The sequence below is a fragment of the Elephas maximus genome, chromosome 4 (assembly GCF_024166365.1).
Source record: "Elephas maximus indicus isolate mEleMax1 chromosome 4, mEleMax1 primary haplotype, whole genome shotgun sequence".
NCBI lineage: Eukaryota > Metazoa > Chordata > Mammalia > Proboscidea > Elephantidae > Elephas > Elephas maximus.
In genome coordinates, this window is record NC_064822.1 from 93,981,026 (window position 1) to 93,994,877 (window position 13,852).

General features: G+C 36.4%; 1 protein-coding gene across 1 annotated transcript in view; it reads right to left on the reverse strand.

Moving 5' to 3' along the window:
• The window catches only part of ABCD2 (ATP binding cassette subfamily D member 2), an 89,081-nt gene that overhangs the window by 17,520 nt on the left and 57,709 nt on the right, over positions 1 to 13,852 (reverse strand). Inside the window, exon 7 of the mRNA XM_049881515.1 lies at positions 3,495 to 3,640. Within this exon, the coding sequence (XP_049737472.1) occupies positions 3,495 to 3,640 (146 nt within the window). The remainder of the gene's footprint in view (positions 1 to 3,494; positions 3,641 to 13,852) is intronic.

Below are 13,852 nucleotides of genomic sequence, written 5' to 3' on the forward strand. Positions count from 1 at the left end.
GAAAGAAAATAGGAAATAGGGTCTTCATGGTTCATGTGCACTGGATATCTGAAAAGTCAAATTAACAAATTATTTGATTCTTTTGCTGGTCAGATGGAAAGTGTGATTTTTTTCTTCTGACAACCGAAAGTCCAGAGCAAAAGTGTGTGCCTCTTGATAGAATAATACATGCTAATTATTAAACATAAAATGTATGCTTCTCATCATCTTCTTTAAAAATTATCATTACAAAATACATTGCACAAAAAAAAATCTAAAAGGAAAACAATAACTAAAAACAGTGGTTATTATTGAGGGGTAGTCTATAACTGGATAGGAGGAAATAAAAACAGTAAGGAAACTTTTTTTTTCAGAATTAAAAAAATAGTTTCTGTTTATAAATTAAGTGAAAGTGTTACCTATTCCAAAAATTAAATAAGAAATACAGTGAAAGTAATACAACACACCAATGAGCTATACAAAAAAATCGAGTGAAAAGAAAACTCCCCTTAGTTCCCATTAACATCTCCAATCCCATTCCCCAGAGGAGACCACTGTTATTATTTCTGGGCAAACTTCCAGGAATTTTCTATCTATATAAAGACATATCCTTATAATATTTTATTTGGAGAAAAACTCAAAATGCCATCTGCTTTAATGTTTTTGCTTCTAGGTAAACTGTTGAAATAAAATTTTCTCTGCGGCTGAATTTTGTGGCATTTACAAAGTATACGCAAGGATTTTAAAAACAGGTTCAGATTGCTAAATAGTGAAGAAATATTCTTGGCTTAAATTTTTTTTTTTCTTGTCCACTGAGAACAAGACACAAGAGAAGATTATTTGGGTCAAAGGAAACTTTACAATATTATATTTTAATAAATCATGTCCTTTTTAATACTAAACCCAAAGGTTTTTAGTGGGCAATGCTGCATGATCACAGAACACATAAATCAACTCTGAGTCATAATATTGCTTCTGATGCTGATTTAGTGAGAGTAAGTTAGCTAGGAAGGGAGTTATTTTCCTACTTCTGAGAGATGCATGGATTGTTTTAGTTTGGTAACCTTTCTTACTCCTTTCTGTTCTGTAGCCTGTTTGCTGGAATGGCAATGTAGTTTTTAATTTCATCTTTGACTAACAAAGCATTTCACCAAGCCAAGCACTAACCCACTGCCATCAAGCGGATTCTGACTCACAGAGACCCTACAGAACAGCGTAAGACTGCCCCACAGGGTTCCCAAGGAGCGCCTGTTGGATTCGAACTGCTGACCTTTTGGTTAGCAGCTGTAGCACTTAACCACTACACCACCAGGGTTTAGACAGGCTAAACAATTTCAGCAGGCTTCTTCCAAAGTTAGTTAGCCACTTGCAGATTTAAATGCTTTTCTACTTCACTTAAATATTCCATGTTTTAAGGATTAAGTAAAATGGGTTTCCTTGGGATTTTTTAATATGTAGCAGTTATTATCAGTGTCTAGAATCTAGGAGATAGCACAGCACAGTGGCATGGCATAACACAGATCACTAGCTTTCGAGTCAGATCTGTTTTTGAATCCCTGTTACACCACTTGCTGTAGGACCCTGGGTAAGTCACTAAACTTCTGCATTTCATCTGCAAAATGGGGACAGTAATATCATTGGACTGTTCTGAGTATTAAACTAGATGATATTTATAAGTGTATTAATATGGTATATTCTTTATAGTAAGGACTCAATAAACCCTAACAATTTACTATTATAATATAAGGTTGAAACATTCTTAAAAACAGTTCTACAACTTCTTAATGACTCACAAAAAGAATATTCTAGTTGGTTATAAATTTCTATTTGGATTATTGGATTTCAAACCCAAAATACTTTACCCAACATAAACATGTAACATTTACTCTGTCAGTGTTTTGCAACTGGGAAGGAGCTGACCATATGGCACAAAAAGACAACCTGTTTTCTGTATTTAGTAGAAATTACAAACATCATTAATACAAATATAATAACTCGTCTGCCTCATTTGCTTATTGTAAGGATCAAGTGAAATAATGTATGTGAAATTGCTATGTAAATATCAAGTACCATCATAAAAAGTATCACTATAAGAACTATCACTAAGGCCATTAGCTACTAATTCCTGTGTATTCACTAATTCTTGTGCCACGGTGTTAACTGCTTTTCATAGTCTTACTCAATCTTCACAAAAACCTTAAAAGGTAGAAATTTATCTCCATTTTATAGATGAAGATACAAAGAGTAGTGTTATGATACAATTCCAGTCCTCTCTGACTCTAAAGCCCACAATCTCGAACATGTGGGCTTCTTCCAATAATGCCATTGGCATGGGAAATAGAACATAAAATTCATGCAAAATTAATCCTGGAATTCTAGCTTGATATTTCAGTAGTTTTTCTAGGCTATCAAGTTGCATGAGTTATCGAATTATTTGCATGTGTGACTATCAGAAGATAAATTATTTTTTGAAAGCTCAAATGTATAAACATTATTGCCACTCTTTCAAAAATGTCTTATGCCAAAAAAACCACAATGCAGAAGTTTCTGCACTTCATCTAATTCTCTATGAGCTACCCGGGAAACGGGAAAAAAAATGTACTGGTAAAATTATACATCTGAAAAAAGAAAAGTTCTGCAATAATTACCATGTTTAATGTAAGCTGTGAGCTTGACAGATAAATATTTCTGTCACAAGCTTATATACGTCTAGGTTGACAATGTCCTCAAAGGACAATTGTACATTCAAATATGAAAAAAAATAAACTTTCCTTTTTTCGAATGTTAGTTGTAGTGAGATGGGGACTTGATAAAAGCCTAGTGTGCGGTATGAAATATAAAACAAGTAGAAAAGAGAGTATCAATAATGGAAAATAAAACTCATAAACAAACCCACTGCCGTTAAGTTGATTCTCACTGATAGTGACCCCACTAGGTTTCCAAGGCTGTAAATCTCTACGGAAGCAGGCTGCCACATCTTTCTCCCATGGAGTTGATGGTGGCTTCAAACCACCCACCTTTTGGTTAGGAGTCAAGTGCTTTAAGCGTAACACTACCAGGACTCCTCTTTTATGCTTACAGGGCACTTTGTTTGAAGCCCTATGTTCACATGTATTAATACCACCTTTTATTATTTATTTATATATTTATCTTCCTCATTCATTCAATGATTTATTTATTTGTCACATAATCACAGAGGTCTTAGACTTAGAATACCCTATAGGACCCTATAGAGGGTAGAACTACCCCATAGGGTTTTTAAGGCTGTAAATCTTTAGGGAAGCAGACTGCCACATATTTCTCCCATGGGGCAGCTGATAGGTTCCAACTACCAACCTTTTGGATAGCAGCCAAGCACTTTAAGCACTGCGGCACCAGGGCACCTAAACACATAAACTCTATCTTTACTTGCTGGTTTATATTCTAATAATAGAATATTTTCACTGCCCAAATATTTACCCAAGTTATTTTTTTAAGAGAAGTTAAAGGTACAATAAAAGAATGATAGGCTTTACCTCCTTCTCTTTGAACTATGTGATAGAGGTGGACATTGTGCAGAATACATTCTAGATCTTGGTCTGTATAGCCTTTATCGTGCATTTCATCCACTGAATCAGGATAAATGACTTGATCCCGAAGACTTCCAAGAGACATGTATGGCCTGTAAAATGACATGTACACAAGAATCCTCGTGCAAAGTTATTGTCACTTGCTCAGCGTGACAACCTAGTAGTTCGAAAACTTCAGAGAAGACTTTAAACACCGTATTTCTAGAATATTTGTTACCTGGTGATGAGTATGTCTTTCTCAGGCACTGTAGGATAACACTCTGTTGTGTTATGTAAAAATTTATTGAGACACAGCCACAGGCAATGTTTCTATAAGAAATAGTTTGGCATTCTCAGGAGAGAAATGCATACTTTCTTTCACTGTATTTGCTACACATTGTTTTTGTACTTTATTTGAAATTATTTGGGTTAAATAGTCTAAAGTTTGGGATTTGACTGAGCAATGTAAACAAACAAAACAAAAATGTCATTTATAAAAAGAGAAATGCAAATTAAAACTATACTGAGTTTCTTATCAGATGGGTAAAAATTCAAAAGCTTTTAACTCACTCAGCGAACAGGCCTATGGGGAAACACGTGCTCCCATAAAATGATGAAAATGCAAAATAGTACAACCCATTCAGGGATTTGAAAAAACAATATATCATTTACCCTTTGATGCCCTTCTAGGAATTTACCCTGAAGATATACTTATAAAAATATATATAAGCTTCCATCGCAGCATTATTTGTAAGTGCAAAATATTGAAAACAACCTAAATGCTCATACACAGGAGAGTGACTGAACAAACTATGGTACATTCACTATGCAGCTGTAAAAAAGAAGGAAGGCAATCTCTATGAATTGATTCGGAATGGTTTCCATAACATGTTGTTAGGCTCAAAGGCAAAGTGCAAACATAGATGTATAGCACAATTTCCCAATAGTGGCCCTATTGACATACTGAGCTTAATAATTCTTTGTTGTCAACGGCTATCCTGTGGATTGTAGGATGGTTAGCAGCATCCCCGGTCTCTGTCCACTAGATGCCAGTAGCACCCCCTCCAGCAGTGACAACCAAAACTATGTCCGGATATTGCCAAATGTCATGCGGGAGACAAAATCATACCCAGTTGAGAACCACTGATACACAGTATACTACCTTCTGTGTAAAAATGTAACGAAATAAGAAAATATACACTTATCTGCTTATATTTACAAATGGAAACACAGGAAGGAAGGGTAAGCTAGGAACTAATTAAACTGGTTACCTCCAGGATGTAGAAGGAACAAAGTGGAATGGATGGGGAGGGACCTATCCATTAGACAAAAAAACTAAATATCCTTTCTTGTACAGTTTTTACTTACAAAATTCATACTGAAGTATTTACATATTAAAAAATAAAATTAGTCCAACAGGATAAAGGAAGAGACTCTGAAATACAAACAAAAACAAATGAACTAAATGGTATAGCAAATGAATAACATAATACAATGAGATAAAAAACCCGCTGCCACTGAGTCGATTCCAACTCATAGTGACCCTATAGGACAGAGCAGAACTGCCCCATAGGGTTTCTAAGGAGTGCCTGGTAGATTAGAACTGCTGACCTTTTGGTTAGTGGTGGCAGCTCTTGACCAGATAACCAGAGGGGAAGAGAGAGAGAGAAATAACCTAAGTAATTAAGAACACAATACTTGGGCTACATAATTTCAGTCTGAAAACAAAAGAACCACAAAGAAATCTTGGATCTTACTTTGTTAGTTTGTTGTTGGCAATGATACATGTGTAGCATTTCTGAAACTATTTTATATATAGTGTAGGGTTGGCAATACAAGTACATATTTTGGTATTTTTAGGAGCCAGTTCTCAGTGTGGGAGAAGAGAGATATAAATATGAAACATGGGAAAACAAGAAAAAAATAAAAACAACAAAAAACCTGAGTGATATTAAATTTAAATGAGAGAACTGTATGAATGCATGATATTAAAAAGAGTCCAGAGGCAATAATACCTGGCATTCACATCATGGTCTCTAAATATCATTCCTTTCTAAAAGGAACCAGGACTTCTTTGGAAAATTACAACAGTAATAATTGATGCAGACAAGAATCATCAATGGACACAAAAACCACAAAGAAAAGATGTTAGAGAACAGGATATTTACACATTTTCAAAGTATCTCCTCACAGATTATTTATTTAGTGCAAAGAAGTAAAAGGTACTTTTATAGCGCAGAAATCTGGGGGACAGCACATTAACCTTGTGATCAAAGTTACTGTTATTAATAATGGGACAAATCGACATCTGGTACATCCTTACAATATTCTATGATAAGGATATAACATCATTTAAGTGTATTCTTGCAAAACGTGCACAACCTGAATCATCCCATGAAGAAACTATCACATGAAGCCAAATTGAGGGACTTCGTAAAACAAAAAACAAAAACTTGTACTCTGCAAAAATATCAATGCCATGGAAAACAAAGAAAGGATGAAGAACTCTTCCATATTAAAGGAAACTAAAAAGACATGACAACTGAACACAATACGTGGTACTGGATTTGGAAGACAAGTTACTATAAGGAATCAAACCAAAATCAAACCCACTGCTGTTGAGTCAATTCTGACTCATAATGACCCTGCAGAACTGTTCCATAGGGTTTCCGAGGCTGTAATCTTTATGGAACAGGAATCGTGGTGGCTCATTGGTTAAGTATTGGCTGCTAACCAAAAGATCAGCAGTTGGAATCCACCACCTACTCCCTGGAACCCCTATGGGGCAGTTCTACTCTGTCCTATAGGGTTAGTATGAGTCAGAATTGACTTGACAGCAGCGGGTTTTTGTTGTTGGTGATGTTAATCTTCATAGAAACAGATTACCACATCTCCCTCCTGGAGTGCCTTGTGGGTTCAAACCACTGACCTTTTGGTTAGCAGCCTACTGTTTAACCACTGCATCACCAGGGTTCCTTACTATAAAGAACAGTATTGGGGAAATTGGCAAAATTTTAATATGGAGTGTATAGACAACAGCATTATATCAATGTTAAATTTCCTGAATTTGAACATTGTACTTCGGTGATGTTACAGAATATACTTGTTCTTTGGAAATACATCGTAAAGTATTTAAGGGTGAAGATTTATGATTACTGCAACTGGAAAAACAAACAAAAAAAGGTGTATCGTGGACTGCCAGAGGGACAATTTGTCTTGGAAGTACAGCCAGAATGCTCCTTAGAAGTGAGGATTGTGGAGTTTCATTTCACTTACTTTGGACATGTTATCAGGAGGGACCAGTCCCTGAAGAAGGACTTCATGCTAGGTAAAGTAGAGGATCAGTGAAAAAGAGGAAGACCCTCAATGAAATGGATCGACACAGTGGCTGCAACAATAAGCTCACACATAGCAACAATTATGAAGATGGCACAGGACCAGGCAATGTTTCATTCTGTTGTACACAGGGTTGCTGTGAGTCAGAACTGACTTGACAGCACCTAAAAACAACACATTATTTATTTATTTATATGTGTGTGTGTGTGTATATATATATATATATATACATACACCGAAACCCAAACCAAACCTGTTGCCGCCTAGTCATTTTCGACTCATAGCAGTCCTATAGGGCACAGAACTGTCCCATAGGGTTTCCAAGGAGCTGATGATGGATTCAAACTGCTAACCTTTTAGTTAGCAGCCTTAGCTCTTAATCATTGTGCCACCAGGGCTCCATCTATATATATATATATATATATGTGTGTGTGTGTGTGTGTATATATATACACATATACACAAATACATATATATGTATATATGTATGTATATGTATGTGTGTTTGTGGGTATATATAATTCCTATTGGAGACAGAGATATAGAAAGTGACGGGTCTCGTTTGCTTAAAAAAAAAAAAACATGCTTTTATACAAAATGCATTTTGTAGATCAGCTGCCTACCTATTTTTGCATAGTATGCAGACCATTTATTTGGAAAACATACAATAAAAGGTTTATAACAGACCTAACTATGATTTGAAAAGCAAAATGCTTACATTTCAGCTATAGACAAATAAGATTTTTCAGTGTGGTATTTCACACATGTAAGGAATCTTTTTGGTCAAATTTCTTTTTTTTAAATACATAAATAATTCACATATAAAATTCCCCCTTTTAAAGTGTATATATAATTCAGTGGTTTTTAGTATATTCACAGAGTTGTATCATCATCACCACTATATAATCCCAAAATATTTTTATCATCCAAAAAGAAATCCTGTACCATTAGCAGTCACTCCCCATTCCTCCTCCCCTGAGCCCCTGGCAAGCGCTAATCTGCTTTCTGTCTCTATGGAATTGCCTATTCTGGACATCTCATATAAATGGAATCATACAATACATGGTCTTTCATGACTGGCTTCTTTCATTTAGCAATGTTTCCAAGGATTATCCATGTTGTAACATGCATCAGTACTTTTTTCCTTCTAATAGCTGAATAATATCCATAGTATGGATATCCCATATTTTGCTTATCCATTAATCAGGTTATGGACATTTGGCTATTATGATTATTGGTACTATGAACATTCCTGTACAAGTTTTTGTATGAACATGATCTTTCAATTCTCTTTGGCACATCCCTAGGAGTAGAATTGCTGGGTCATATGATAATTCTATGTTTAACTTAAAAAAACAAAACAAGCCAAAACAAACCAAAAAACTACCAGACTGTTTTCAAAAGCAGCTGCACCATTTCTAGTTACTTTTTTTTTTTTTTAATATTATCTGTTTTTGCCTTCCTGTCCTGCCCTCTTCTTTATCTTTCCCTTCCAGTCTCATAGAAAAGAAATAATTAGGGCACAAAGTTATCTGTTTATATACATCATCTTAAGCATTTACTTAAAGTAACAGCATCTTAAATTAATACCTAATAAAAAAAATTTTTTTTTTTTAATAATAATAATGTCCCACTGCTATTCATAAGGTTTTCACTGGCTAATACTTTTCAGAAGTAGACTGCTGGGTCCTTCCTAGTCTGTCTTAGTCTGGAAGCTCAGCTGAAACCTGTCTGCCATGGGTGACCCTGCTGGTATCTGAATACCGGTGGCATAGCTTCAAGCATCACAGCAACATGCAAGCCCCCACAGTACGACAAACTGACAGACAACATCATGATAAACAGAGAAAAGACTGAAGTTGTCAAGGATTTCATTTTACTTGGATCCACAATCAACAGCCATGGAAGCAGCAGTCAAGAAATCAAAAGATACATTGCATTGGGTAAATCTGCTGCAAAGGACCTCTTCAAAGTGTTGAGGAGCAAAGATGTCACCTTGAAGACTAAGGTGTGCCTGACCCAAGCCATGGTATTTTCAATCCCATCATATGCATGTGAAAGCTGGACAATGAATAAGGAAGACCGAAGAAGAACTGATACCTTTGAATTGTGCTGCTGGCAAAGAATATTGAATATACCATGGACTGCCAAAAGAACAAACAAATCTGTCTTAGAACTACAACGAGAATGCTCCTTAGAGGCAAGGATGGCGAGACTGCACCTTACATACTTTGGACATGTTGTCAGGAGGGATCAGTCCCTGGAGAAGGACATCATGCTTGGCAGAGTACAGGGTCAGCAGAAAAGGCGAAGACCCTCAACGAGGTGGATTGACACAGTGGCTGCAACAATGAGCTCAAGCATAAGAACAATTTTAAGGATGGCTCAGGACAGGGCAGTGTTTCGTTCTGCTGTGCATAGGGTCGCTGTGAGTCGGAACTGTCTCGACGGCACCTAACAACAATGCAATAATAATAATAGCATAAAATAGATATTGGTCACCAGGACCAATGTGCAATTCTTCAACAGGTACTCTGAGATTACTCAGAAAAAGAAACAGATGGAAATCTTAGGAGACAGTACTTTTAGCACCTTCCAAAGTGGAGCCAGTTCCAACTTAATGTAAATCAGAAGAAAGATATCCTACAACCTTAGCATTAAACCCAGATATAATAAGATCCACAGAGTAGCCGTGATACAATACACTATTGGGAATACAATGATTAAAATAGATCTGAACATTCATTTCACAAGTGTTTCTACAGCATTCTGCCAAAAGAACCCGATTAACTTCTAATGATGGATGAAATCATATTATATATCTATATTTCAAGGGAGAGAATATAGAGTCATAGTTGGTGAAACCAGCTTTGGAGAGAAAATTCTGGGTTGGAATCTTGATCTCACCTTTACTAGTAACGTGACAAAAATTCTGAACTAGAGGGATCTCATTTATAAAGTACTTTCTTTGTTATGAGGATTAAAAAAAGCAGTAGATTTTTCTGACACTAAGTACAGCAATGTAGTCAAGAGTACCTAGTACAGTACAGGCACACAATAGGCATTCAATAAATGATCATTATGGAAACAAAAAAGTTCATTTCTATTTAGCCTTAAGTTCTCTACTTATGAGGAGACAATGTATTAAAAAAGAACACCTGCAAAACAATTTCTATTTTGCCAGATAAGAGATACATGTTTTTATATTCCATAGTAAATTTTCATTATTCTTAACATGATTAATAAATAAGTTCTTAGTTATATAGATTTTAGAGATTATATTCTCTTATACACCCAAGAGAGTACTTTCAGCTTAACTAGAAGTATTCCTTTTAGTAACTGGAGCACCACCTAGCTTAATGGAGCAATTTATGGGGTCTCAAAGGCATTAAAATGCATGGTGCTTCCAAATACTTTCTTTATAAGAGGAATTTGAAGAAGCAAAACTTACTAACATTTGTAAAGGGCTAATTTAATGTTATGATTCCTTTAGCCTCTTTTGAAATCTCCTAAGTCTCTTTGGAATAGATATGGAACTTTATCACCTAAGGATTCTTAATTATAAGGCAAAAAAAATTATTAAATTATGGTTTTGCAACATTTACTCTTATTGAGTTTATGGAAGTCGAAGAATATCTAACAAAGTCTTGAATATGCACTCTTGAAATAAACAAAGAAAAAACAAGTTTAGCTACTAAGTTTTTTTTTTAATATCACCATTTCTTTTTTTTAATTTTCATTGTGCTTTAAGTGAAAGTTTGCAAATCAAGTCAGTTTCTCACACAAAAATTTATATACTCCGTGCGATATACTCCTAATTGCTCTCCCCTTAATGGGACAGCACACTCCTTCCCTCCACTCTCATTTTCGTGTCCAATCGGCCAGCTTCTGAAGCCCTCTGCTCTCTCATCTCCCCTCCAGACAGGAGGAGCCAGCATAGTCTCATGTGTCTACTCGATCCAAGAAGCTCACTCTTCACCAGTATCATTTTCCATCTCATATTCCAGTCCAACCCCTGTCTGAAGAGTTGGCTTTGGGAAAGTCTCCTGTCTTGGGCTAACAGACGCTCTGGGGACCACGGCCTCCGGGGTCCGTTTAGTCTCAGACCATTAAGTTTGGTCTTTTTACGAGAATTTGGGTCTGCATCCCACTGCTCACCTGCTCCCTCAGGGGCTCTCCGTTGCGCTTCCTGTGAGGGCAGTCGTCGGTTGTAGCTGAGCACCATCTAGCTCTTCTGGTCTCAGGCCAATGCAGTCTCTGGTTTATGTGGCCCTCTCTGTCTCTTGGGCTCATAATCACCTTGTCTTTGATGTTCTTCATTCTTTACTCAAGGTGGGTTGAGACCCATTGATGCATCTTAGATGACCGTTTGCTAGCGTTTAAGACCCCAGAAGCCACTATCCAAAGTGGGATGCTGACTGTTTTCTTAATAGATTTGATTATGCCAATTGACTTAGATGTCCCCTGAAACCATGGTCCCCAAACCCTCGCCTCTGCTACGCTGGCCTTTGAAGCATTCAGTTTATTCAGGAAACTGCTTTTAATTTAGTCCAGTTGTGCTGACCTTGCCTGTATTGTGTGTTGTCTTTGCCTTCACCTAAAATAATTCTTATCTCCTATCTAATTAGTGAAAACCCTTCACCCTCCTTCCCTCCCTCCTTCACTCCCCCCCTCATAACCATCAAAGAATATTTTTTTCTCTGTTTAAACTATTTCTCCCAGTTATTACAACAGTGGTCTTATACAATACTTGTCCTTTTGCAATTGACTAATTTCACTCAGCATAATGCCTTCCAGGTTCCTCCATGTTATGAAATGTTTCACAGATCCATCATTCCTCTTTATGGATATGTAGTATATTCCATTGTGTGAATATACCATAATTTATTTATCCATTCATCTGTTGACGGGCATCCTGGTTGCTTCCATATTTTTGCTATTGTAAACAGTGCTACAATGAACATGGGTGTGCATATATCTGTTCATGTAAAGGCTCTTTATTCTCTAGGATATATTCCAAGGAGTGGGATTGCTGGATCATATGGTAATTCTATTTCTAGTTTTTTTAAGGAAGCGCCAAATTGATTTCCAAAGTGGTTGTACCATTTTACATTCTCACCAGCAGTGTATAAATGTTCCAGTCTCTCCATAACCTCTCCAACATTTATTATTTTATGTTTTTTGGGTTAATGCCACCCTTGTTGGAGTGAGATGGAATCTCATTGTAGTTTTGATTTGCATTTCTCTAATGGCTAATGCTTGTGAGCATTTCCTCATGTATTTGTTAGCTACCTGAATGTCTTCTTTACTGAAGTTCCTGTTCATATCCTTTGCCCATTTTTTAATTGGGTTGTCTTTTTGTAGTTCAGTTTTTGCAGTATCATATAGATTTTAGAGATCAGATGCTGATCGGAAATATCATAGCTAAAAACTTTTTCCTGGTCTGTAGGCAATCTTTTTACTCTTTTGGTGAAGTCTTTGGATGAGCATAGGTGTTTGACTTTTAGGAGCTCCCAGTTATCTAGTTTCTCTTCTGCATTGTTAGTAATGTTTGTATACGGTTTATGCCATGTATTACAGCTTCTAGCATTGTCCCTATTTTTTCTTCCATGATCTGTATTGTTTTAGATTTTATATTTAGTTCTTTGATCCATTTTGAGTTAGATTTGTGCATGGTGTGAGGTATGAGTCTTGTTTCATTTTTTTTGCAGATGGATATCTAGTTATGCCAGCACCATTTGTTAAACAACCTATCTTTTCCCCATTTAACTGACTTTGGGCCTTTGTCAAATATCAGCTGCTCGTATGTGGATGGATTTATATCTGGATTCTCAATTCTGTTCCATTGGTCCATGTATCTGTTGTCATACCAGTACCAGGCTGGTCTCACTACTGTGGTGGTATACAGGTTCTAAAATCAGGTAGAGTGAGACCTCTGACTTTGTTCTTCTTTTTCAGTAATTCTTTACTCATCCAGGGTCTCTTTCCCTTCCATATGAAGTGGATTTGTTTGCCCATCTCATTAAAAAATGTAGTTGGAATTTGAATCAGAATTGCACTGTATCTATAGATCACTTATGAGAGAAAAGACATTTTTACAATGTTAAGTCTTCCTATCCATGAGCAAGGTATGTTTTTCCACTTTTGTAGGTCTCTTTTGGAAACCCTGGTGGCGTAGTGGTTAAGTACTACAGCTGCTAACCAAGAGGTCGGCAGTTCAAATCTGCCAGGCGCTCCTTGGAAACTCTATGGGGCAGTTCTACTCTGTCCTGTAGGGTCACTATGAGTCGGAATCGACTCGACAGCAGTGGTTTTAGGTCTCTTTTGGTTTCCTGCAGTAGTGTTTTGTAGTTTTCTTTATATAGGTCTTTTACATCTCTGGTAAGATTTATTTCTAGTGTTTTATTTTCTTGGGGGCCACTGTAAATGGTATTGATTTGGTGATTTTCTCCTCGATGTTCTTTTTGTTGGTGTAGAGGAATCCAACTGATTTTTGTATGTTTATCTTGTATCTTGATACTCTGCTGAATTCTTCTACTAGTTTCTGTAGTTTTCTTGAGGATTCTTTAGGGTTTTCTGTGTATAAGATCATGTCTTCTGCAAATCAAGATACTTTTACTTCTCTCTTACCAATCTGGATGCCCTTTATTTCTTCATCTAGCCTAATTGCTCTGGTCAGGACCTCCAGCACAATGTTGAATAAGAGTGGTGATAAAGGGCATCCTTGTGTGGTTCCTGATCTCAAGGGGAATGTTTTCAGACTCTCTCCATTTAGGATGATGTTGGGTGTTGGCTTTGTATAAATGTCCTTTATTATGTTGAGGAATTTTCCTTCTATTCCTATGTTGCTGAGAGTTTTTATCATGAATGGGTGCTGACCTTTGTCAAATGCCTTTTCTGCATCAATTGATAAAATCAATTGTCTTTGTTTTATTTATATGATGGATTACATTAATTGTTTTTCTAATGTTGAACCATCCCTGCATACC